Raw genomic sequence first — 25,483 nt, forward strand, 5'->3', positions numbered from 1 at the left:
ATGGCTGATATGGAAAATATAACAATTTTAAACAAAGTTATGATATTTTCAAATGAATAAATTAGATTAAAAGTTAGATTTAGTAACAATTAATAAGATAGGAAGTATGGATTTCATAAACTTCCAAAAATGATTTGATCAGAACCAACAATTCTAAAGAAAAAAACATTATGAGCAGTTTTAACACTATTTTAAATAGAATATAACTCTTATTTTTTTTCTATTTGATTAGATTATCAAAATATTGAAATTGGAAATACCTTGTTGTTGAGATTACTCAATTTTAGAGCATTATTAATCATGGGAATTAATTACTTAATATTTTATTTTCATGTGAAAATTATTGTTAAAACACTTTGAGCATTATTCTAAGAATAATGTGTGTGATGATTGGATTTAATTTATATATAGTTTTTTATGGTATATTTTGGTGGTTGAGATTTTATGGTGTGTTAGTTATATTTCATAAAATTTGTAATTTGTAGTTAGTTATTGATGATATTATCAAAAGAGATTAATTATAAATTAAAAAAAAAACTTTACTCTTTTATTTGAGTTGAAACTATATAGTATGAACCATCTAAAAAAAGACTTGAAGCTAATTAAGACTTGAAATAATATATTTTTTCATTTTTTTTATATCAAAAATGTTATTTGTATGTTAAAATTAGCTATTATATATTTATTTGTTTATAAATATATATTGTTTAACTCATTTTTATTAATGTATATTTTATATATAAATATGTTTTATATAATAATAATAATAATAATAATAATAATAATAATAATAATAATAATAATAATTAATTATAGTGATTAAATTTACTGGATATCTTGCATTTTTTTTAATAAATAAATACGTTTCCATTTGTTGGATTGTATGTGACGTTATGGTGGGTCTGCTTGCAGCACAGACCAATAACAAATGAAAATTTTCTTTTAAATGGAGGTGGATTTATTTTTTTTTTGTCTAATATTAATCTAGTAATAATTAAAATATTCTGGTTTCATTTAAACTTTTAGTTAATGTTTTTTTTTTTAATGATTATGTGTCTACGCATTTAATTTTATTATTGACCCTTATTTTTAAATGAATTTAAAAATAATATCTACCATTAATTATTAATAAAAAATATCTAAAATATTTTATATAAATAAAAAATACATTAAGATATTTACTTAAATATTAATAAAAAATTATCAAGATATGAGTATAATTTATCTACAACATTCTTTATATTATATATATATATATATATAGGTCTAATATTATAATTTCTCAAAAAAAAAATTGTTTGTCTAATATTTTTGTTTTTTTTTTTTGGTTTCCCATGGTATCCCCCAACCCGGCAGGTCAATGACTAATCCGTCGCGGTACTGAGCTCCATTTAAGGGTTTGCCGCTGGCCAATGGGTTAATATTTTTGTTTTTACTATTAGAAATTTATCAAACAAGTATAAAGTCAGGATTGTCAAACAGGCCAACCCAATCCATTTAGGCCCAGTCCATTTAAACTCATTTTATTTGCGGGTCATAATTTTTCAGTTCGGAGTGTTTATGGTCAGGCTGATAGATTAAACGAATTGGTCCGTTTATTCTTTTATTTAATTTTTTAAAAAATATTTTGACAAAAAAAATTTTTTTAGGTCAAAAGTTTTAAACAAACAACTTTTTTTTTAGTTGACGAATCAAATTTCCGGATCGAATCGAAAAATATATCAACTAAAAGTGCAATTTAAAAAAATAAACAGACATCTCATTTAACACACAGGTTAGCTCGTTTAACCCGTAATTTTTTTTTTTGAGAGCTCAATCCATTTAACTCGAAATTTAAATAAACTTAATTTTAAAAATAAATTTCGCTAATTTAAATAAATAAACGGATTAACTCGATATATTTGGTCCATTTTAACAGCTCTACATAAAGCTAACACTTAGAACATATTGGAATGAACTAACAACTAACAACTAAGGAGTAAGGAGTGATATACAATAAACAACAAAGTTGGATAAATGAGGTAGTTGTACTGATGTTAAATAACAACAAAGTTAGTTATTGGTTTTTTGGTGCTGTTTTTGTTTTTTCTCTTTTATGGACTAGATCTAGTGGGCAAGGAAATAAATCTTACCTTTCTTAAATTATACTATAGTAGAACTTTAAAAATAGAGAAAAATATACATAGATGAATTACTTCAAAAAAGTCATTAAAACAGAGATATTAAAATTTAGAAAAATTGAAAATTTATAACTTTTACTAATAATTAAAATAAATTTGTTCTCGCAAATTAAAGAATTTAGACTAAAAAGTCCTCTAAATCTATCTAAAATTAGATTTAGATAATAACGATGATAATGACGGTGAATAATTTTTATAAAGAGGAGAAACAATATTGTTGGAAAAACTGGAACGTACCTAGTTATGTGAAAAGAATGAAGTAAAAATTCAAGAAGTGATACATAATAAACAACAAAGTTAGAAAAATGGGTGACTGTACTATTGTTAATTAATGGTTTGTTTTTTTTTTGTTTTTGTCTTTTCTCTTTTATGGACGAGATGACTATATCTAATATTCTAATGGAACAGGATAATAAATCTTAGCTTTTCCAATTGAAAAAATACGAGGAGTCAATGAAATATTTATACAATATGTACAATAGAGATTTAGGGAGTATTAGAGATATAATTATTAGTGTTACCTTTTTCCATCAGTTGAAGTTTTTAGGATGAGTGGTATCATGACATGATATTAGAGCGCTAGATTCGAAAGGTCAAGAATTCAATCTTTGGTGAACCCCGAAATCAGTTTAAGCTTTTGGAAAGATGTTTATTATCGCTAGTACTCGAATGGTTATTCTAAATAGTATGAGGGATGTTCATTTTGTAACTCGATAGTCCATTGTCTCCCTAGCGAAATCCTTTTCAATTACCTATACCATAAATTATACTCACAGGTAAACTTTTAATATATATTTATAAATTATTTCAATAATTTATTAAAACAGAGATACTAAAATTTAGATGCATTGAAAATTCATAACATTTATTATTATTTTAAATATATTTGTTTTAAAAAATTAAAAAAAATTAAAATTTAGACTTAAAAAATCGCTAAATTTATCTAAAATAGATTTAGATAATGATGATAATTATTAAAATATTATTAGAGTTGTTAGTAGTTGGGAGTTAAGTTAGTAATAGTTAGTAAGTAATAGATGAATATTTATAAAATTAGTTAGTAATATTTCTATAAATAGGGTAACTTTTATATCATGTAACAATAACTTTAATATAACAATTTTATATATAATATTATCTTTTTATTCTACTCTTTTTCCAAATATTTAACAATAATAATGACGATTAACAGTTTTTGCAAGAGTGAAATTAAAAAATAAAATATTCAGTAACTATTGAAATATTAGAGATAAAATAAAAACAAATTAAGAAATTGAGGTATTTACCATTTTACCTGGATGAGAAAAGTAACTAACTAACCTTGTCTATATAAATGCAGGTCTGTGTCTTCCTTATCTTCAAACAGTTTATATTGAAAACGTAGAAAAATGAGTGAGTTTGAGAAAGATGCTCCAATGGCGGTGAGTCCAATGTCGAGTTACCTCAACACCTCTGCCTTGAACGTATTTATAATGGTCGTTTTTGAGTTGGAGATTCCAATTGATGAATCAAAGATCATGCAAGTGCTTGGAGATGTATTTGTTCCCCTCAACAAACGTTTCTCTTCTATCATGGTAAAATCTCATGTCAACTTTAGTGTATACATATATATCATACAAATTAAATTAAGGTTTATTAGCAAGACGACTCACTATATCATGATATATTTAAGGTTTAATTACTTGGTCTTTATAGTTTGAGGAAGTATAAGTAGCAAATGGAATATTTGTACAATATGTACAAAAGGGGTTTAGAGATGTTCGATTCAGTAGGATATCAGATGTTTATTATTCCTGGTACCCGGATAATTATTCTGGATATCATGAGTATATTGTGTTTGAGAAATTACTAGTATTTTATCATGTGTTCATTTTTTAACAGATATTGGGTCAAATAAATAGTCCATTGTACATATTGTATAAATGATACTTCATTGGCTCCCTAGCGGAATTCTTATAGTTTTACCAAATTTTTAATTAGGCTTTTATACTTTTTTTTTTTTCCTTTTAATTGGGTCCCTACACTATTTTTAATTTATAATTACGTTCTTTTCATGTTAAAAATGTTAAAATAACATAATATTTTTACCAAAATACATGCAGTCAAAAATGTAATTAAGTTTTGCCAATGAGTTATAACTCAAATGACATAGTCTCTCCATACTCATCTAAGAGATCACGAGTTCGAGTCTCCCTATCTTTAGTAAAAAAAAGTTTAATTAAATTTTTATACTAGAAGGACTTAATTACAAAATTAAAGCAGTAGGAACCCAATTAAAAGAAAAAACTATAGAAATATAATTTAAAATGTGATAAAATTATAAGAACCAATAGAATAAATAAACTAATATTTAATAATCATTGATGTTAGTTTTGCGCTCTTTATCTTTTTGATAACATTTTAACTAAATTTAAATACACATAATTGGATAAATATTAATTTCTAAAGTAAAAATATTATGTGTATATTAAAAATAAATTAATTAATAAATCCATTATCATATATTTATATACAAAATATTTATTATTTAATTTATTTTTAATATGTATTTTATATTTAGCGTAAAAAATTTAAAATAAAGAGTTTAAAATTTAATTACTTTTGTTAACGTGATAATATATGATTTGTTGCATGTAAATTGAAAATTAAATTCAACAATTATCTATGATATATTTAAGGTTTATTTAAGTTCATTTATTAACAAGTGCACTTGTTATTAGAACGACGGCTCTATATCATCATATATTTAATAACCATTGATGTTAGTGTTGTCAAAAATAATTATGTATACATACAAAATTAGTCATTAAATTAATTATTATATATTTATGTATAAATATATAGATATTTAACATGTATTTTATAGGAGTGAGTAATTTTTTATGCACACCTAGCATTGTTATAGTGTTGTTCTCTTTATTTTTTTATTAAAATTTTACTAAATTAAATACAACATAATTGGATAATTATTAATTTTTGAAAATATAAAAACCACTCTTGTCTAAATTTTTTTATAAACAATTATGACTTTAATTTTGAATAGAGAATATAAAATTTAGCTTCTTTTTGTTTATGTAATAATATACGACTAATTATTTATGTTATATTTATTTGAGTTTTATACTAATGTTGCATGAAAATTAAATTCAACAGTTACATGTGAAAAAGTTTGGGTGGCAAAACAGGTCAAAACCGTCAGGCCGATCTGTTAAACCCGCTAAAAAAGGCGGGGCGGACTAGGATTTGGAGCCCGCCAAATTAAAAAAATTCGCCAAACTCGCACCGCCAAATTGGCGGATTTTGGCGGGGCGGGGCGGGCCGAAGATATTTTTTCTTTTTTTTTTATTAAATAAAAGAGTAATGATTACTATTATAAAATTAATAATTATAGAATTTTTAAACACTTTTTTTAATTTTTTGTTTATATTCTTCTTTTAGTTATTAACTTTATTTATTTTATTTTACAATTTCGTATATATGTTCAAATTATGTGACTTATTTTTTAAAATAAAGATGATTCTATTGACAAATATTATTTTGAACAATTTTATTGAAGTTAAAATTAAAAAAAATAGTGAAAATTATATTATAATTTAATTATTTTTTATTTGTATTTAATTTTTTAATTATTATTTTTTGGTTAATTATAATGAATTTTATTTTCAAAGAAAAAAAAAAAGTCAAGCGGGCTAACCCGTCGACCCGCCAATCCGCTATAAAGCGGGACGGGCTAGCATTTTAAACCCATTTTAGTTGGTGGGGCGGGCCGGTCCGCCCCGTTTTGGAGGCGGGGCGGGGCGGGTTGGGGCTGGGCGGCCCGCTTTGCCACCGCTATGAAAAACTAAATTTTATGTTCGAGATATAGAAGTAGTATTCTTAACTTAATGGAGTAATAAATTTATCAGATTGAAGACAAAAAAGGAAGGAAGCAATGGAAACAAGTTGATGTGAATCTAAAAGAACACATCAAGATTCCAATATTTGCAAAGAAGGGTCTGAAATTCTATGATGAAGAATTTGATGAATACATGTCAAAAATAGGAGGTGAAAAGTTAGCACAAGATAAACCACTTTGGGAAGTGCATCTAATTAAGTATCCAACAAGAAAAAACAATGCTGCGGGTACATCGGTAGTTAAGTTACACCATTCTTTAGGAGATGGCTACACCCTAATGGGGTCATTGCTTTCATGTGTGAAAAGAGTTGATGATCCTTCAATTCCCATAACCTTTCCTTCAAGCCATGCAACAACTTCATCATCTATTAAGAGATTACCTCAATCCATCTTTTCAATGTTCAAAAGTGCATCTGATTTTGGATGGAACATATTAAGAGGTTCAAATTTCATTGTTGATGATCAATCACCAATAAGGCCAGAGAATAAGGAATTCAAACATGGTTTTGGTATCTCAAATGTCACTCTCTCTTTGGATAGCTTTAAAGAGGTCAAAAATAAGCTCAAAGTGGTAAGTATTTTTCTTTTCTTTTCTTTTTTTTTTCCCTCATGAGAAATTGTGATTTCCAAACACATATATACCCTGTTTTCTAATTACTATAGTATCTTTTTTTTTTTTTTAATAGAAAAAGAACTTTTTAGAATTGCACTTGTAACATAAGTGGTTGCTCAAAACTGTCGCAAAAAAGATTTTATAGCAATATAGAATATCTGTAAATTAATTTAGTGGCAATTTATAATCCAAAATACTATTATTTGTCAAAATTGTTGTAGTTTAATATTTTTTATTAAAAATTGAGACAAAGTTGTTATTATTTAACACTATTTTTAAAACTATAATTATTTCAATAAAATTTAAATAATCTGAAGCGTTAAATAAATTAAATACTTAATTACTATGTGTTATCATTAAGATTATTATTACGTTGAACATTGAACACACTTGTGAATAAATAATTTATTTAACACATTATATATATATTTTTTCCTTGAAAAAGGTTAAGGTTGTCTAAATTTTCCAATGATAATAAATATAACTCTTTATATTGTTAATGATCCAGACCACAAATGATACCCTAGTGGGGATGATCTTCCTGGGAATAAGGTTATACATGGAAGCAAAGAGTTATGAATCAAGAAAAACACAAACAACAGCAATAGTGATGCTTAATGCAAGAAAAATTAGAGCTTACAAATCAGTGCAGGAGATGCTTCAAACTAATTCAGAATCCTCATGGGGGAATCGCTTTCATTTCCTCCACCTTCCAATACCCAAATTAAGTGATGCCAATACATCCAACCCACTTGACTTTGTTTTGGAGGCCCACAAAATCATTATTGGTCTCAGATATTCTTTGGCCCTTCCTCTCAGTGGTGTTATTTTGGGGATGCTGGATAAACTTCAAGGCACAGAGGTTTGTTGTAGCTCAATTTTCAGCAGTTCAATATTAATTTTGATTTCCAAATAGAAATTATACATTTTTTTAAATATTGTATATACAAATAAGTAATAAACTCTCCAATGTTTTCTTTTCCTCATTTCTTCAGTCTCTGTTTTTTCCAACAGGCTTACAATATATTATCATTTTTTATAATAGAAGAATTACACTCCATAATTGGCATTAATTCTTTTATTAAAGAAAACAGAATATAGTAGATAAATGGCACGAGAATGATAAGCAACATTTGTAGTAGTTTAATTTTATTGAATAAATTTCAGGCTGCAGCAAAACATGTGTACAAGACTGTGGCAAATTCAAGTGCTATCATCTCACATGTGGTTGGACCTGTGGAACAAGTGGCTTTTGCTAATCATCCCATCAAAGGATTTTATTTTACAGCAATTGGTCCACCTACTGTGCGTGCACCTCTCTACTCTCTTCTTCTTCTTGAATAAAAATAGATAAATAATGTTTTGAATAAAAATAGATAAAAATAGATAAACATGGTAAATGATATTGTTTCAAAAAACTTATGCAGAGCCTGACGGTGACAATATTAAGTTACATGGGAAACTTACGCATTGGATTTGCAGTGGATAAAGGATGGATAGATGAACACCACCTCCTTTCATGTTTTGAAACTGCTAAGGAGATGATTTTCAATGCAGCAAATAAAATATGATTTTGTTTTACAAAAAGTGGAAATGCATTATGCTCTCTTGTTGTCCAAGTCTTTGTTGCTGTGTATCCTTTCTTTTTTCTGAGTCTAGTGTTATTTTACAATAAAGGGTTTTGAGTTGCACAAATGTTTTCATTCAACTGTGCGTATGGATATGTGACTATAACTTCATTGTGTTCTTTCTGCTTATACGTTTATGCTCCCCGGCCAGATTCTCATCTTCCTAGGTTACTGATATTGATATAAATGTCTAAATCATCCGTGACTCTTTCTGGCATGAAGGAATTCCTCAAAGATAATGAGTAGTTTATCTGACGTAAGAAAATTTATCAAAAGGCTAGAAACCAAAGAGATCAAATCATAATTGAGCTATTTGTATCTTTGAGAAAATTGCTTTTGTTAATTTTTAAGAGATTGTTATTATTTGCAAACGCCCACAATCAAAGAACAAAGGAGATATTTGGCGCAAAACTTTGTATTAATAAAAAACAATTTTAAACAAAAAATGTCCGAACGTTTCTTAGCAAAGCTTTTCCTCAAACAAAAACATAGATTGCAAAATTATAAGAGTTAATCATGGCAGAAAACTAACAAGTCTAGAGAGAAACAGAAAATGAAATGCTTGAAAAAGTTGTAAGTAGGGAGGAAGAGATATATCCATATAGTTTAATCTTCATCTTCCTCATCACCATCTCCACCAGAAGCCTTCTTGGCAGCAGCCCTCTGGTTCCTTCGCTTCACTCTTCCAGGACGGCCACCACCGAGCGGACTTGTGAGCGAGAAATCAATGTGTTTCTGGGAATCAACCCTAACCATGAATGATGGGATGTTCACCACCTGCCTTCCAACCCTGCCAACCAGAAACAACACAAACATTGTAAAAACTATTAATCAAGCACACAAACAAGTTTCTCTCCAATTACCCAATCACATCAAGTTCCCTATCATCTAAATATATTGCTCCAGATTCAATTTTGCAGCAATACATTTACCGTCTATAATGCACTAAATAAACTTATCTGCCTAATTTAAATTGAACAGATCTTTTATAATCATATAATTAAATAATACTTTCAAAATGTTTTTAAGCTAATAAGGCATTCTGGTGAGATTTCGAGTGAATTCTTTTAACACCTTCTATAAACCACTCTATAATTATGATGATCCTAATTATATATGTAAGATCAATTCTACTGAGAGGTTAAGCTGGCGTAAAATAATTTTACCAAACTAGAAACCTATGAAGAGATCAGACTATAATTTTGAGCTATTTGAATGTTTGGAGAATCAGATTCTTAATTTGACAATAAGCACAAACAAACAAACAGCGAGTGATAGAAAATTAGGAATTTAAAACCCTAAATTTTGGAAAAAAGTGAAAAGAAGAAAGGAAGACCTAATGTGGCGCTGGCGGATGAGGACCCTGGCGTGGTGGATGGACTTGGCCATGCCGGACTTGAATACGAGAGTCTGGAGGCGGCGCTCGAGGAAGTTCTCAACAGTGAGAGCGAGGACGTAATCGAGCTTGTTCTGAGTCTCGTCGAGGAGGCCGTAACGGAACATCCTTCGGAGGAGAGCCTCACCTTCGAAGATCCGGCGAGGGTTCTTCTCGTCGAGAGTAAGGAGAGTTCTGGCGTTGTTGCGGATCCTGCTGAGTGCGTACTGCACCCTCCACAACTCCCTCTTGCATCTGAGTCCGTACTCTCCCACCAGCTTCAGCTCCGCGTCCAGCCTCTCCTTCTCGTACGGACGACGAGGCTTCTTGAACGTCTTCCCATCTAAGTTTCATTAATTCATTCTTAGAGAACAAAACAAGACAAAATTTGATTAATTGAAACGGATCAGAGAGAAAAGAGAAGCTCACAATTGCGATAAAACGAGACGTGCACCATGGTTGCTGCTGCAGCGCGCGCTCTCTGTCTCTCTCACACTCACAATAGGGTTTCTTCAACTTGGAGAAGTATTACTTCGTGCTCCACTTTTCCCTTTTAATTGTTGTTCTAAACCCTAATGGCTTGCTGGACTGGACTTGGCTGGGCTATGGCCCAATTAGAGGATTATTATATGGTTTTTGTAAAACCTCTTATTCTTTGGTTTGTTTAGTACAAATAAATAAATTTAGAAATCTATGGCCCAATTATCAAGTTCTATTGCAAATATGGCTTTTTTGGGCCGAACAACGAACTGGGTAGTCGGGTCAAGCCCAAGCCATGTGATGAAAGCAACAATATTTGCCCCGTTTCATTCATTGATTTTATGCTATGTATAACACTCCATGACCAAAAAAATAAAAATAAAAAAATTGCTATGTATAACACTAATTAATTCAAGTATGAAAATTGAAAATTTCACGTCTTGAACCTAATAAGCAAAAGGAACACTTGAAAACCGGTAGAACCGCCCTTGTTTAAAATTGAATAATCACGAGTAAATGGAAAGTAAGTAGTAACCCATTAATTAGTAACTCTTTCTATTTAATTATTATTATTATTATTATTATCACAAAGTAGTATTATTTTCATTCGAGACATGGTACCAATATCCAATCTATAAGCACCAAATCTGATTTTGCATCATGCTAGAAAAAGATCATGTTTGAATAAATGATGTTAAGGATACCAAATTTCCTATATTCTTATCATGTATCTTTAGTTTTGCTACTAACCGTGATCAATTAAAACAAACAATGTTAAAGCACAGAAAACACACATCACGATTCACAAAGACAAAGATGTTATAAAGACGGTACATAAAGAAAATAAAACTAAACACAAATTGATTTGTATAACCCAAAACAGTATGTTCTGTTTAGACAAAACTTTCTCACTTTCAACTCAGTCAACTAGTCATACTATAAGCCCGAATCAGAGATTAATACTGAAGCAAAAAACATGTACATGATGAAGTAACCATGTACCAATTTCATCCCTAGAGAGAAGAAAAAAAGACACCTTCTATGCAAGTTTTAGCGGGAACAAGCTCAAGCAATGAGGAAACACTGTAGGATCATGCATTGATTTTGAGCTAAGATCCTGAACATAGCAAGCATGAGAGATCTTATTATTCTCAATGTCATATAGGTATAGAGTTGCACACACCTTCAGCAACAACACCCCATCCTTAAATCCAAGAGGGTTCATCCATGGGCTACTCTCCATGCTCACTCTCTGCGAAACATGATTCTTCAAATTTAAGAAGAATTGAGGGTATTCCCTTTCAATCTCATCCAAATCCTTAGAATGCTTGAGTGTCCACTTAAACTCATAGTAATCTTCAAGGTACCAAACATGAAGGCCTATTTCAGAAACCAGAACATAGTGAAGCTTTCCATTGTGATCTCCAATGCAAGCTTCAGGCACAGTGCTGAACTCGAAAGCCGGCACCGGAACAGAAATCAACAATGCTAGCTCCTTCTCAACATCAAAACTCAGCACTTGATCACCATCTGTAAGCCAGTGCAGAACACCACCTATATGCACACCTTTGTTCTTGATCAAATTGTGATCACAATGGCAAACTTCTGAGGATACCTTCCATTCTTTTGTTTCTGATGAGTACACATGAAATTCAATGTACCATTCCTCGTCATCATCCCCATCCTCATCCTCATACTCATCTATGCAGAACTGAAGTTTCACAAGCTTGAATTTCACAAAGATTTCATTGCATTCTTTCCTCGAATCGCTGACGAAATCGAAAGCTATTCCTATGCTTTCATTCCTGCTAGGCTTTAGATTATGCCATGGCCACTGGATTGTAATCCATTCCTTATTGGAAGGGTTGCAGAGATAAACAGAGGGATCTGAGCAGGGGAAACAGCTTCGGCAGCACACGAGTCCGTCGCAGGAGGCCAAGATTACAACGGATTCTGGAAGGAAATCGAAGACATTGTGAAGAACTTTCTTGGAAGATTGTGAATCAAGAGCGATGTGACTAACTGTTTTGATGTCATCACTGCACCATTGGAACTTCTCTTGGAAAATGAAACCTGTTAGGGACAATCCTGTCTTTTCCATTTGCGATTTGATGAACGGGAAGCTGGAAATCATGGCGCGCCAACCTCGTGAAACGCGCTTCATTCGCAGCAATGGCTTCACCGGAAGCCTGGACAGAATGTCAAACATGGTGTCACCGTTCAGAGAACTCTTCAACTTCTGCATTCTCTGAAAAAACGAAAATACACAGAAATCAATCACGTTGCTTAAGAACAAGATCAGAATGTTAGGGATTTCTAATCCACCATGTGCAACAAATAGAACAGTCAACAGTGTACGGAAACAACTCTCTCGGATCAAAGTATCAACAAAAACGAAGGGGAAAAACCGAAAAAGTATTGAACTGTGAACAACGGAAGATTATAACAAAAAAAAAAAGTTCATTCTGCATAAATTTGAGCTGAACCTTGGAAGTTGAAGCTGTTTTAACTAAAAACAGAAATTTAAAGAAGATGAAAGGATGAAGAAAATGAAAAGCGTTAATAAAAAAGATAGTGCACTGCATTACGATTGCTATGAGGAGTAAGAGAGAATTCGAACCGTCATGAAGCAAAAATGGAAAATGGTGAAAAGAAGAGAGTGCGTTTTATGAGTGAGTGAGTGAGTTGTAAAACTTTCAAAACAGAAACGCACTACTCAGTACTCACAGTCTCACACAGCAACGAACAGCACATGGAGAGAGAGAGAGAGAGAGAGAGAGAGAGAGAGAGAGGGGAAATTAACGGTTTCAGGGCAAAGGAATTTTGTTTTGTCTAAATCGGACGGCTGAGATTAGAGAAAGGAGCTCAGGGGTGCTATGATCAGGAACACGTGGCGTGCAGGAAGAATAGATTTTTCATCATTAAGAAATACCAAGAGTTTTTCCAGAAATTATTTTTTAAAATAGAGATGAAAATGGTATTTTTGTTAAATATTTATATTTAAAGTATATTACAGAATTGTTAAAGTGCAAAAAAAGTGTCCAACACATATTCTGTGTATTGACTTTTCACCTCCAAAATCCACCCAAATATAATTATATTAAATAATCATATTTTCAACAAAAACACAATATTTTTTTTCTATAAAAAAAATTAGCCGAGTTTTTTATTTTTTTTTCCCCTCTAAAATAAAAATCAAAGAAATGAAAAAGAATCAAGGAAATTATTTGAAGAAGTAATAACTAATAACAATAAAGAGTCACCAAAAACTAATAACAATAAAGGAATCAAGATGGTTAGCAAAGTGAAGCAAAAGGATTCCTTTAAAGAAAGTGATTTAAACACTTGTCCTTTAATTTCATTCATTCAATCCATTTTCATAAGGAGAAGCTACTAATAACCAAAACATGGAAGCCAAAGAGGCAAGAGCTAATGGCATGCAGTTAGATGAAGATTTTGATCAGATTCTTCAGATTGATCTCAACGGTAGTATATTATATTATTTCTTGCTTGTACATTTTATTTATTTAGTTAGTTTTTGCGCAAATGTGATGATTAGCAAGAAATTAATGACCTCTTAGAAATAGAATTGAGTATATGACCTTGAAGATTTTAAAAAATCTATACTAGATATTATATAAGCATTGTTCTTTCTCAACTTTACAGGTTTTAAAAGGGAGCAACTTAAGGTCAAAACAAAGAGAGGGATCCTAACAATATTTGGAGAAAGATCATTGAGTGCATCGAACTATAAATTAGAATGTTTTAGGAAGGAATTCAAGCTTTCTAAAGATTGTGATGTGACTGAAATTCGCGCAAATTTTTCTGGTGACGTTCTTTCAATAGTACTGCCTAAAAAGCCCGAGTCACTGGAAAAACAAACAGGTAAGAAAAATAAGAATTCAATTTGGGGAGTGAAGATAAGAAAGGGAACAGCTATTAAGGTTGCAACGATGGTGATGATTTTGGTGGTGATGACTTCAATTGGTAATCAAATAACTCAATTAATAAATAGACACCCTCGTCATAACAAGGATGATACTAAGATTATTTCAAATTCTCATGCAATATGTTAAGATTAATAAACATGAGAAAAATGTTCTAATTTTAAAGTATATTCATTTAATAATAGTTATGAAAAACAAGATAGATTGTGAATATATACACTTCTTTAAAACTTTGGATGTACAATTTTTTTTATTAATTAATTTTTATTGTCTTTCTAACAATTTTTTTTACGAACACGTAAATTATGTTTCAAACAAGATTATTCAACAATCACAATATCGACCAATACACTATTTGTTTTCGTTCAAACATTTTAGAATTTAAACTCTTTGACCTAAAACTAGTTAGCTAAACCTTATTGATTAAATTCTTTTACACAAATATTTTACCAAATCATTGCGTAGTAAAACAGTGTAATACCCAAGGTTAAAAATGGCAATAGCAACAACAAATTGGATAGGTTACAAAAGTATTAAAATTTCAAGCGTAGTCAACAAGCCACCCTCCCAAAAAAACAAGAGAAAAAAAAAATTCAGAAAATGCAAAACCCAGTGTACCACAGCTACGTGAAGCTGCTCGCATTCGATCTTCTCTCTCTCACCCAAACCCCGTCTTCTTCTTCGGTTTCAGAACCTACGTTCTCTCGCAGAGGCATCCCTCTCTCTCGCGCAGAGACACTTGGGACTGTTACACTCCGTGACCACAAGCCACACAAGTTCCTCCGCTTTCTCATCGACGACGGCACCGCCTCCGTCCCCTGCATCCTCTGGCTCAACCACATGACTTCACCCTACCTTGCTCGCCGCCGCCGCCCCGACGACCTCCGCCTCATTGCAGATTCGTCCGCCAGGTTTGCCGCCGAGGTTAGGGTTGGGGTGGTGGCGAGGGTGAGGGGCAGGATCGGGTGCTACAACGGGAAGGTGCAGCTCACGGTTTCCGATGTTGTGGTTGAAAGGGATCCCAATGCTGAGATACTCCACTGGCTCGACTGTATCAACCTTGCTCGTAACTGCTACAACGTTTTGCCTGGGCCCGGGCCCGGGCCTGGTCCTGGCCCGTCTTCTGCATGCAAGGAGAATCAAGCAGAATGACGCACCGCAGCATAGTTCTTAACTTATTATTACTGAACTATTTTTTAAGGTGTGGTTTAATGTAAAGAGGTGAATGACTGAATGAGAATATAATTGTTACAAAACTAAGAGTGCATTAGAATTTGGGTTCATTTTCTACATTATTATAACGTAGTATATTTTATATTTGTAAATTTCAAATCGAAAACCGAACCCAAACAAACAAAACCAAAATTAAATTTATAATTTGGTTAGATTGGATTTTCTCATATAAACAAACTGCGATTTCCCTTATCAAGAACTACAGAGGGAAATATGACATGGACAACCAAAAAATTATCATCAAAATTTCTGTACAAATCATTATTATACAATAAAACAGTGGTCTCACAAAGTGGAGAGGGTAAATAAAAGGGGCATTGGAGGGTACCCAAAGCCCACACTACAACTAGACCAAATACCCTAGTTGTCTTTTTGAGATGAAACATGTATACAAATAAACGATGAAAGATGGAAATTTCTTTTTAAATTCCTGACTCATGAGCACTACAAACATAATAATGAATTGGCAGCCATATATAATGACATACACAGTTTGTGCATGATCACCATTTTGCTTCTCAATTTCTCATCCTGTTTCTCCATGGCAATGGTTTTGTCCATGATCACCGATAAATCAGGCATGGTTTTGTAAGCTCTGTACTTCGAAAGTCTGGGTGAGGCAACTCCTTCCGCATTTTACAAGCGGCATAGAATGATGCGGCAGCTAAGGCACAGTTTCAACTTCAAATCTATTTATGTCTGGTTCATTATTTAAGCTTAACCTGGAGAATTAGATGCACCTGCTTTTTGAAAATGGACCTTAGCTCTTCATTGGCCTCAATTCCTATTCTCCTGTATCAAAGAAACATGAATAAGCATCTAAAATGAAGTTTGCCGACTTTAATGATGCTCAAATTTTTAATGGAACTTCAACAAGGAAGAAGCAGGGAGGAGAAACAAATTTCGAGCATGCATTTGCACAAGCAGAATAGGTGCCTGAGAGCGGAGATTAAATTGGGAACCAGTTTTTGCCATATGCCCATATGCTTTGATTGAACTAGAATCACTACATTTAGTGGTTCTACAATAAGAAACTTGTAAATTGATAATATTGAAATTTGCAAAGTTACATGAAAGAAAGGGTGAAGAAAGAATTTACCCAATCTTTGAGCCATTCTTCCCCACGAGAATCTTGCGTTGGCTTAGTTTGTTAGTAATGAAGTGTTGCTCAATCCTGAGAGAACCATCTCGTAACTCTTTCCAGTCAATCAAATGATGTTCAATATCGTACGGAATTTCCTAACATCGAGAGAAGGTTTTAATCAATATCTAAGATTCTAACAACACTACCTGACTCTATATGGTACTTTACTACTTTAGTCTTTAGAATATGAGATTAGTTTGAGGATTTTTTTTTTTTGTTTAATTGTTATTTTATGTATTGGGTCCATGTTATGGCACTAATGTTTAATAAACATAAATGAATGGAGCTACAGACCAGCCAGCAGATGGACCTAGGAAAACTTCTATGGGTTAAATATCATGGTCCGAATGGGTCATCTTTTTTTACTCCGGCCTCACCAAACTTTTGAGAGGAAAGAGGCCAGCTACAAATTTTAAATGTTCTGAACCCACCCACAAAGAAAAAAGGTTGTTTTGCTCCAGAGGCAGCAAACTCACATATATAGGAATCCAATAATTACCTGATGTACATGGTCCAATAATCTTTCACGCACAACTTCTAAAGCTATCATCTTCATAACTTCCTCACTCATGGTGAAAGGATCTTCATCCCAGGGTCGTTCAACCGCCTAAGCAAAGGAAACAATTAAAAACTCAATAAGGTTTTGAAGCGTCATATCAAAGAGATATCGCTAGAAATTCTAAAAGTGTTTTCAGAAGAAACAAGAATGCATATACAATAACTAATAAAATTTTATCCAAGTGCAGCAATCTTGCCTTTCATACTCCAAAATTAATTTCCAAAAATGGAACAAAGGAAATCATTTGATATGGTTAACAACTTAATATATAGCAGATGTAGAGAAAAATACATGCCTGCTCCATCAGGTATTGAGTTAAATCTTTTACTCCAGCCCCCTTCAGTCCGGATATCATAAAATGCCTAAATAATAGAGAAATGAAATTAGAAGCTAGCTTGAGGACGAAAGTCAATTTGCATAAAACATAGAAACTCTACTATGATACTAAAATCCAACATCTCCTCCAGTCTTTATACAAAAATCTGTACCTCTCATATCCAGGAAGATCTTTAAATTCTTCCACAACCTTCAACAAGTCTTTCTTTTTCTCTACTAAATCAATCTTGTTCATACATAAAACACGCCTTTGATTTGGAACCATTTGAGCTCCCATACGCTTAATTAATTTTACTACTCTTGTATCAGGCCTGTATTGATAGAATAACAAAAGGAAAGGGATGAAGTCTTCGACAACAAAAGTAACAAAACAAAATATGCACTTTAGAACGTGAACCTAATGAGAAAAATGTGAAGAGGCATAAATATGAAAGCAGATTGCATTTGTAGTGTTAGTTCAATAAAGCAACAATGTATAGAAGACTTCCAGGGTTGAGATTGGAAGAGCCGAATATCCCATGTGGAACTATATATAGAGAATTTTGTGGGTTTGCTTGGTTCATAATAGAAACTGATGATAGACTTCCTGGTTCATTTATATGAAGATAAAAATTTATATAGTGAATCTATGGCTAAGACTAACTACAGGATATATTAATATAATAACAAGACAAGATACTATTAATATCATAACTTTCTGAGATTCAAGGCTATATCTTATCTCTAATTGTGTATTAATTAGGGCACACAGCCTGACATCCTCCAACATCAATAAAATGGTAAGAGTTATTACCTGGTAATATGTCTGTGAACATCAAAAATAACTATGAGTACTTCATAGAGATTGACTGAACTCCATGCACTTTCCACCCGAACCTTGACATCCCTATAAGGATATCCACTGCAATTTAACATAAGCCCTGGTGTATCAAAAAAGCACTGCAAATAAAATATTATATGACTGAGTACCCGATAAAAAGAAAAAATGCATTAAGAAATGAAACTCATCAAAATGTATATATGTTCTAGAGTATAATAACCCATCCCTTCATGCAACATGGTGGATAGTAACCACACATTATCCCTTTCACAACATCCAAGCAGAAACTAATCAAGCAAGCTACTCACAATTTGGGTATCCCCTTTTGTCAACACTCCGACAACTTCATGAGTTGTTGTGTTTGTCTTCCGTGACACAGCTGCAACCTTTGTCCCAACCTACAATAAATGAGCACAACAATACAACACATTCAGAAATCTTTTGCTAAGATTGCTGACAATGGAAGATGCTAGAAGCAATTCTAAAACAATCCAATATTTATCAACAACTACCTTTTGAAAAAACTAGACTAGCAGTTCAAACCCAGTAAATGGGCTACTTACTATACTAAATGGCAACATAAGCTTAACTAAAGGCAAATGATAACCAATGGCAACATTGCTTTAGTGCCGTAAATTGAAATTTGAATAGTGTAATCAAACCAGACTAGGGTAATTAACAAAATTACCGACTCAGACTCTCTCCTTTGCTAGAGAAATTCAGTCATAGCATAGAATCGCAGAAATTGATAAGCACATCTTCAAATAAAAAGAAAGATTGTAAGTTTGAAAAGACATCTCAATAAATCATAAACAGGCATGCTTGTCCCTTTATGCACCTCCTCTGCACCAAACAGCTCAAGTCCACGTGCTATGCATTTTATTTCAGCCAACAACATCCCCGTATGCCAAACAAATACTGGCGGTATACAATACTATCAATATATAACGATATATCACAGTATCACACTATATGTGCCAAAAAATGAACTGGACTTTAATTAACTAACCAACTCCTTGACTGATAAAACTAACCAACTCCTTCACATCATAATGATTTTCTGAGAAAACTCTCAAACTTCTTTGGTAAGAATACAACTTATTAGAGCATATTACTCCCTAGTCATGAGAAATGAAATCCCTAAACATGACACGTAAAATCTACATATATCTCTTAAAATTAGTCTTCAGTAACCAGCTACATAAATCCATAGATGACTTATACTCTTTTTCTTCACCCTAATTTCCAACTAATTTGAATTCAACAAATACAAAGAATTACGAAAAAGATTAAAAGAAAATTAGAAAACGAACCATATAATTAGTGAGTGCAGACTTGCCGGCATTGGGGGCACCAATGATTCCAACCGATAACGATTTCTGGTCCTCTTCCTTCACCACTCCCAAACCCTTGGAATCTTCTTCCTCATCGTCTCTTCTTCCATCGACAGCGGCCTCGAGCAGAACCTTCGCGAGAACCCTGCGCCGCCTCTCGTCCTCCTCTTCCTTGAGCTTAAGCTTGCCCTTAGGGCCCTCTCCGCCGAACACCAACTGGTCCGCACGTGTCCTGTACTTGTGGTCCCACGTGGGCCCACTCTCACGCTCTGTCTTCTGCTGTGGGAGGTCGAAGTGGGAACTGTCGAAGACCGAGTTGGAATCGGTTTCAGTTTCGGTTTCGGCGTTCGGTTGCGCGGAGAAGAAGCGATGGAAGACGGTTATTGATGGCGGTTGTGGTGAGTGTAGGGTTCTTCTCAAGGATCTGAGCGTTGAAGTGAAGGCTTTCATTGTTTTTGGTGAATGGAGATTGGAGGGAACTGACTCTGTATTTGGCTGCGTCTTGTGTTGTGCCAACTGGGGTTTAATTCAGGGGTTAAGCTCTTGCAAATGAAACGCACCTTCAACCTGCGTTTTGATGGAGCCATTTCTACTCCTCTTAAATAAGGTGAAAACTCAGGTGCAGTCGATTTCACGTAAAATTGATAGCTGAGAGCCGTTAGATGATTTGATTGATTTGACTAAATTTTCAGCTAACGGCTCTCAATTATCAACTTCACGTGAAGTTGACTGCACCTGAATTTTCACCCTTAAATAAAGAGCATGGCCAATTGATCATCTAACAATTTTTTTGCAAATTGCAGTCAGATACACATTAATTTTAAAATTAATTAATTATTTATTTTTTTATAATAAAAAAATCATTTTATGATAAAATAAATTAGTTGCTAGCATTTTTAAAAATGAAAATTTATCTTTAATCTTTTCAAAAAAAAAAGTAATTTATCTAAAAATACTATTTATATACTAAAAAATAACCGACTTAAATATTGTCTATCTATATATAAATACATATATTATTTAACTCATTTTAATTTATATTTTATATAGGTAAATAATTTTTAATATACACGTAATATTGTTATAATTTATCTATTTATTTCTTAGGAACTAATTTTTTTTTAATACTCTAAAAGTAATGTACAATATTGAATTGATCATGTGTGAAAATTATACTCGATGAATTATTACACGTGTTAAAATATGGCTGTATTTTTTTATTTTAAGAATTTTAATTAAATATATTTGTTAGAAGACAAACATTAAAGAGGAACACATTTTAAAACATTCCATTATGTCTATGGATGTCTTTTCAGGGTCATATTCAATCTTCTTCTTACCATTCAATTCGATTGAATCCAATAGAACTTTGTTTTTTGTCCTTGTTATGATATTTTTTGTTTTAGTAATCCAATTCTCTATGTACTAAAAGCAACTTTAGATTCCTAGACAGATCTCTGCATCAAACAAGTTCCTAATTCAAAACAAATTCTGCAGAAGCATTCATTCACATTAAAGTTTCTATTTGTGACAACTACAAGAATAGTATTATGCATCAATAAAGGAGCTATTTCCCTAACTTCTATACATATAAAGCAAGCATACTTTGTGTTTGTTTGGGTATCATTATTTTATTAAAAAAAGATTTTTTTTTTTATTTTTTAGTGTGTTTGGCAAATTTTTAGTAGTAAAAGTAAAAGCATTAGAAAAATAAAAAAAAAAAACATCTTTTTTGAGAAGCTGTAATTTACATCTTTTTTTAAAAGATCTTTTTTTCTTAGAAAAAAGATGTTTTTCATGTAATAAATAAACAAAAAAGTACTTTTATATTGTTATACCCAAATTTATATTGATAGATAAAAAGATCTTTTTGCATGAGATATCCAAACATAAAATTACTTTTACTTCTTCATAAAATCTTTTAAAAAAAGATAACTCGAAAAAAGATCTTTTTTTAGAAGCTCACCCAAACAAACCCTTTATCAATGTTAATTCAATAATGAGTAAATGACATCATTGGTAGTTGTGTGCATCTTCACAATAAAATTCACAGAAGCAAATAAGAGTTCATGCAATCCTTCTAATTTTGATTATATTTTATTACACCTGTGGATCTTTCTGTCTATATATAATTGACTCCATCTGGTATGAAGGCCAGCTTAGAAAATAAAATAAATAAGAGATTTGAAACACCTTAGAAAAAGCATCAACTACCATCAAGGCATGCATACACAGCACTCTTATGCATAATATACTTCAACACCAAAAAAGAATAGCATCTTTCAGATTCAAATGCAGATTTAAGAAAATTATGAGATTCTGAAAGATCATTTGAATATCTAGTTTACTTAGATCAACTAACTACTCTGACATGAGAACATTCGTTACAGAACAGAGAAGATTATGAAAATATGCCTGATAATCAATTGATATAGTCTGAATAAAGAGAGGACTCTTGGATATCTGTCTGATAAAGCCAAAGAGGAACTGGGGATGATTTTAGCTGATTCTATGACCTTATATTTGGAAATGGGGTGATCCATGAAAGAAGAGTGATATATAGAAAAAGCCAACATTAAAACCTGGCACTTTTCCGACATGATCAGATTTTCCTATGACTTTAAGCATTGTTTTAGCACTCCATCCACAACTGTAGACAGCAACCATTCATCTTCCCTTACAACCCAATCCCATCATACGCAGAATGCAGACAAGAGCTTACATAATTGCATATTTCTGTAGCATTATATAAATTCAATATTCAATGTGCAACTCACTTGTGGGATTTAAGAGCAAAAAATTTAACAATTTTACACATGAAGATCATTTGAGTAAAATTACCCACATGTTTATAGGTTATCAGACGAATTGCTGATTAGCTATCTCATGTAGGAAGACCAATATTGGCTGTAAAATGGGAAAGCGACCACGCTGTACCCTTGTTCCCGTTGACCTCAATAGCACTACATCCTGGAACCTTCTTTATTCCCATGTCTTTCATCTTACTTCTCACCTTGCTCACATCTTCCCATTTGTCAGCATAAGCATAAATGTTAGCAAGAAGTGTATGAAGACTCGAATCACTAGATTTAACTTTTGCTAGTGCCATAGCAAGCCTTTCACCCATATCGATATTGCCATGAAGTCTGCAGGCACTTAGCAAAGCACCATAAAGTGGAGCTATCATCTCACTGTTTTGATCTGGAAACTTCTTTATCAACTCCTCCGCTTCATCTAATAGTCCAGCTCTACCAAGAAGGTCAACGAAACACCCGTAGTGTACTAATTTTGGCTCAACAAGATATATTCTTTTCATGGAATGAAAATATTTACGGCCTTCTTCTACCAATCCTCCATGACAACATGCACTCAACACAGCAATAAAGGTAATCCCATCCGGTCTTGCCCCAAATGTTATCATTGCTTCAAATAGCTCAAGAGCTTTGCTTGCCCTACCATTCATGGCAAGCCCATAAATAATTGAAGTCCATGTCGCAGTATCCTTTTGCCTCAATCCATAAAAAACCTCCAAAGATTTCTCTATATAACCACATTTAGCATACATTTCAATCAGTGCAGTACCAACCACAGCATCGACTTTGATTCTGCTCTCATCTATGTAATTATGAATCCACTTGCCTTGCTCTAGAGCCCCCAATTGAGCACAACCAGTAAGGAGACTGACCAAAATGAACTTGTCTGGGTTGATTCCTCTGTTTTGCATCTCCTGAAACAATGCAATTGCCTCGTCAAAACGATTAAATTGCACATACCCATTAATCATAGCAGTCCAAAGAACAATATCCCGAGAGGGACTTCTCTCAAACAAAGCTCGAGCTTCATCCAGCTGACCGCAATTTACATACCCAGCTACCATAGTAGTCCAGCAATTCACATTTTTTGCTGGCATCTCATAAAAAATTTTCTGTGCTTCACTCAAACGCCCACACTTACAATACATGTCTAACAATGCATTTCCTATTTTAGCCGTTAAATCTAGTTCTTTTTTAATATAACTATGAGTTTCCATGCCAACTTTGATATTTTTCAATGCTGTACAAGCTGCCAGAGTACCTACAACTGTGGCTTCATTAGGCTTCTCATTGCTTTCTTTTTGCATTTGCTGAAAAACATCAATAGCTTCTTGGAATTTCCCACACCTTGCATATCCTGCAATCATGATGTTCCAAGAAACTGTGTCTCTCTCAAGCATTTCATCAAATAGCTGTTTGAAACAACCAACTTTACCCAATTCAGCATACATATCCATCAGTGAGTTACAAACATATGGATCAGACTCCAGTTCAGTCTTGACCACAAAGGCATGAACCTTCTCCCCTTCATGAACCTCTCCAATGCAACCAATAGCCTTCAAAACATAAGGATACGTATAATTATCCGGTGACATGGCATCATACCTCATTCGCCCAAAGAGAGATATGGCCTCTCTAAAACTACCCCTTTTCACAAATGCTTTGATCATGATATTGTATACAAACAAACTAGGCTCGTGGATGTGGTTGAAGATTCTGTGTGCATAGTGAAAGTCTCCAACAGATGAGTGGACGCAAAAGGCCATGAGCTTGTTCAGGGTGTGCCTGTCTTGCTGTAAACCCACAGTACATATCGGGGTCTGTATTTGCTTGAGCTGGGACATACTTTTGCAGCATTTGAGAAGGGAAATGCATATTCCCTTCATTATTAGTTTTGCTGCATTGTTTAACATGATGTGGGCAAGTAGCAACACATTGAGTTACTGCACCATATATATAACTAAAAGTTAAGCACATCAATCAATTATTTAAAAAAATTGAAAAGTGTCCCATTCTTGATTCTTCTCCACTTTACAAAATAGCCGTTTGTGAGACCTATGTGCATGCTTAATTATAGAGTTTGTGTCATGTTTATTTGGTGAGAATCATATACTGCAAAGCAATTTACTTTCTAGCCTTATTATTAGCCTCTCTTTCAACCATAGTTTTTTTTATTGTGGATGGCAGCTCATGGCGGAGAGCCAAAAATCCGTCATAGGATTAAACGGCAGATGGCCTAAAAAAATATACATGGATATGCATAAAAAATTGCACATGTAATGAATTATAAAATCTAATCAATATAACTCATATTGATTTAGCAAATTCAGCTGCAAATTCAACAAATAAACATAACATCAAGTCATAATGAACCTATGTAAATTGAAATAAAGGATGGAAGTAGAGAGGTTCATAATTTCAGAGAAAGGAAGAAACTAACAAACTGAGAGACAAAAAAGAAGAAAGAAAAGAACGAACCAGAAAAAAGGGAACAGACTGGAGCTGCGTAGGAGATGGCGCGTCCGTCTCGGCGATAGCTTCGAACTGCGCCTCCAGCAGCAGAGAGAACGGGAGAGTTGGAGCCGGATGGTGGCGCGCCGCCGGTGGTTCTTCCAGCAGCGCCACAGGGGATCTTGTGAAAAGGTGATATCTGTTCTGGGTTTTCTAAATTACCAAAATAACCCTCAAGGGTTTTCTAAATTACCAAAATAACCCTCAAATTTTAAAAAACAAAAAAATGCAACCTGAACCGGCCATTACCGCCATGGCATTGCCGCAATTGCATGATTGAAAATCTTCCTAACAGAAATTAGAATGAAACATTTGAGAGCATGAATGAGCTCACCTCAGCACAGGCATACTACTCGTCCTTGTTCTTCTTAGCGTCCTTTGAAGGCTTCCTTACAGTCGCAAGTGTAGTGTGTGAGTGGAAAGGAGGAGTCTGAAATTGAAATGGGGAAGGAAACGAAAATATGCATTGATATATGAAAAATAAGAAGACTATCTCAACAAAGTCGTTGTAGTATAGTGGTGAGTATTCCCGCCTGTCACGCGGGTGACCCGGGTTCGATCCCCGGCAACGGCGTTTTTTACTTTTTTATCCTCCCCCTGGCGCAACTGGTTTTG

At 33.0% G+C, this 25,483-nt stretch overlaps 6 protein-coding genes and 1 non-coding gene across 8 annotated transcripts; 3 read left to right on the plus strand and 4 right to left on the minus strand.

Annotated features, from left to right (window-relative positions):
- Nucleotides 1-3,501: 3,501 nt before the first annotated feature.
- Nucleotides 3,502-8,445, plus strand: LOC107621859 (wax ester synthase/diacylglycerol acyltransferase 4). The gene is made up of 5 exons (XM_016323843.3): nucleotides 3,502-3,754; nucleotides 6,086-6,646; nucleotides 7,197-7,550; nucleotides 7,856-7,993; nucleotides 8,116-8,445. Exons 1-5 carry the CDS (start codon nucleotides 3,569-3,571, stop codon nucleotides 8,257-8,259), a joined length of 1,383 nt encoding a protein of 460 aa, XP_016179329.1. The 5' UTR covers nucleotides 3,502-3,568; the 3' UTR covers nucleotides 8,260-8,445.
- A 269-nt stretch (nucleotides 8,446-8,714) lies between these two features.
- LOC107623588 (small ribosomal subunit protein uS4y) lies at nucleotides 8,715-10,236 on the minus strand. The gene is made up of 3 exons (XM_016325911.3): nucleotides 10,121-10,236; nucleotides 9,653-10,034; nucleotides 8,715-9,106 (listed from the first exon to the last, which is right to left on the minus strand). The coding sequence occupies exons 1-3, from the start codon at nucleotides 10,146-10,148 to the stop codon at nucleotides 8,923-8,925; spliced, it is 594 nt and encodes a 197-aa protein (XP_016181397.1). The 5' UTR covers nucleotides 10,149-10,236; the 3' UTR covers nucleotides 8,715-8,922.
- A 952-nt stretch (nucleotides 10,237-11,188) lies between these two features.
- On the minus strand, nucleotides 11,189-12,416 carry LOC148582057 (F-box protein At5g49610-like). Its single transcript, XM_088500720.1, has one exon. It carries the CDS (start codon nucleotides 12,414-12,416, stop codon nucleotides 11,211-11,213), a length of 1,206 nt encoding a protein of 401 aa, XP_088356846.1. The 3' UTR covers nucleotides 11,189-11,210.
- A 2,277-nt stretch (nucleotides 12,417-14,693) lies between these two features.
- STN1 (Nucleic acid-binding, OB-fold-like protein) lies at nucleotides 14,694-15,360 on the plus strand. The gene has a single exon (XM_016323914.3). It carries the CDS (start codon nucleotides 14,719-14,721, stop codon nucleotides 15,268-15,270), a length of 552 nt encoding a protein of 183 aa, XP_016179400.1. The 5' UTR covers nucleotides 14,694-14,718; the 3' UTR covers nucleotides 15,271-15,360.
- A 210-nt stretch (nucleotides 15,361-15,570) lies between these two features.
- Nucleotides 15,571-20,111, minus strand: LOC107624071 (GTP-binding family protein). The gene is made up of 8 exons (XM_016326515.3): nucleotides 19,524-20,111; nucleotides 18,519-18,608; nucleotides 18,184-18,329; nucleotides 17,543-17,701; nucleotides 17,350-17,416; nucleotides 16,995-17,102; nucleotides 16,451-16,590; nucleotides 15,571-16,143 (listed from the first exon to the last, which is right to left on the minus strand). Exons 1-8 carry the CDS (start codon nucleotides 19,992-19,994, stop codon nucleotides 16,059-16,061), a joined length of 1,266 nt encoding a protein of 421 aa, XP_016182001.1. The 5' UTR covers nucleotides 19,995-20,111; the 3' UTR covers nucleotides 15,571-16,058.
- Nucleotides 20,112-21,766: 1,655 nt separating this feature from the next.
- Nucleotides 21,767-24,974, minus strand: LOC107624009 (Pentatricopeptide repeat (PPR-like) superfamily protein). Of its 2 annotated transcripts, none has more exons than XM_088486748.1 (3): nucleotides 24,836-24,965; nucleotides 22,390-24,254; nucleotides 21,767-22,280 (listed from the first exon to the last, which is right to left on the minus strand). In XM_088486748.1, the coding sequence occupies exon 2, from the start codon at nucleotides 24,241-24,243 to the stop codon at nucleotides 22,429-22,431; it is 1,815 nt and encodes a 604-aa protein (XP_088342874.1). In that variant the 5' UTR covers nucleotides 24,244-24,254; nucleotides 24,836-24,965; the 3' UTR covers nucleotides 21,767-22,280; nucleotides 22,390-22,428. The 2 variants fall into 2 exon arrangements, with proteins under 2 accessions (XP_088342874.1, XP_016181925.1); XM_016326439.3 differs by having other exon boundaries at nucleotides 22,107-22,280; nucleotides 22,390-24,300; nucleotides 24,836-24,974.
- Nucleotides 24,975-25,370: 396 nt separating this feature from the next.
- Nucleotides 25,371-25,442, plus strand: TRNAD-GUC (transfer RNA aspartic acid (anticodon GUC)). The gene has a single exon. It is a non-coding gene; the product is annotated as a tRNA-Asp (tRNA).
- The last annotated feature ends 41 nt before the right edge of the window (nucleotides 25,443-25,483 follow it).

The sequence above is a fragment of the Arachis ipaensis genome, chromosome B10, assembly GCF_059453495.1.
Source record: "Arachis ipaensis isolate K30076 ecotype BB chromosome B10, ASM5945349v1, whole genome shotgun sequence".
NCBI lineage: Eukaryota > Viridiplantae > Streptophyta > Magnoliopsida > Fabales > Fabaceae > Arachis > Arachis ipaensis.

Bases quoted from the DNA above. Each gene is read 5' to 3' on its own strand.
- LOC107621859 (XM_016323843.3), top strand. From the start codon at position 3,569: ATGAGTGAGTTTGAGAAAGATGCTCCAATGGCGGTGAGTCCAATGTCG. The intron at 7,551-7,855 runs GTTTGTTGTAGC...AATAAATTTCAG, and splicing joins ATAAACTTCAAGGCACAGAG to GCTGCAGCAAAACATGTGTA. The intron at 7,994-8,115 runs GTGCGTGCACCT...AAACTTATGCAG, and splicing joins CAGCAATTGGTCCACCTACT to AGCCTGACGGTGACAATATT.
- LOC107623588 (XM_016325911.3), bottom strand. From the start codon at position 10,148: ATGGTGCACGTCTCGTTTTATCGCAATT. The intron at 10,035-10,120 runs GTGAGCTTCTCT...AATGAAACTTAG, and splicing joins CGTCTCGTTTTATCGCAATT to ATGGGAAGACGTTCAAGAAG. The intron at 9,107-9,652 runs GTCTTCCTTTCT...TCTGGTTGGCAG, and splicing joins ATCCGCCAGCGCCACATTAG to GGTTGGAAGGCAGGTGGTGA.
- LOC148582057 (XM_088500720.1), bottom strand. From the start codon at position 12,416: ATGCAGAAGTTGAAGAGTTCTCTGAACGGTGACACCATGTTTGACATT.
- STN1 (XM_016323914.3), top strand. From the start codon at position 14,719: ATGCAAAACCCAGTGTACCACAGCTACGTGAAGCTGCTCGCATTCGAT.
- LOC107624071 (XM_016326515.3), bottom strand. From the start codon at position 19,994: ATGAAAGCCTTCACTTCAACGCTCAGATCCTTGAGAAGAACCCTACAC. The intron at 18,609-19,523 runs GTTCGTTTTCTA...CATTTATTGTAG, and splicing joins CTGCACTCACTAATTATATG to GTTGGGACAAAGGTTGCAGC. The intron at 17,702-18,183 runs GTAATAACTCTT...CTATCAATACAG, and splicing joins GTTCACAGACATATTACCAG to GCCTGATACAAGAGTAGTAA.
- LOC107624009 (XM_016326439.3), bottom strand. From the start codon at position 24,270: ATGTTAAACAATGCAGCAAAACTAATAATGAAGGGAATATGCATTTCC.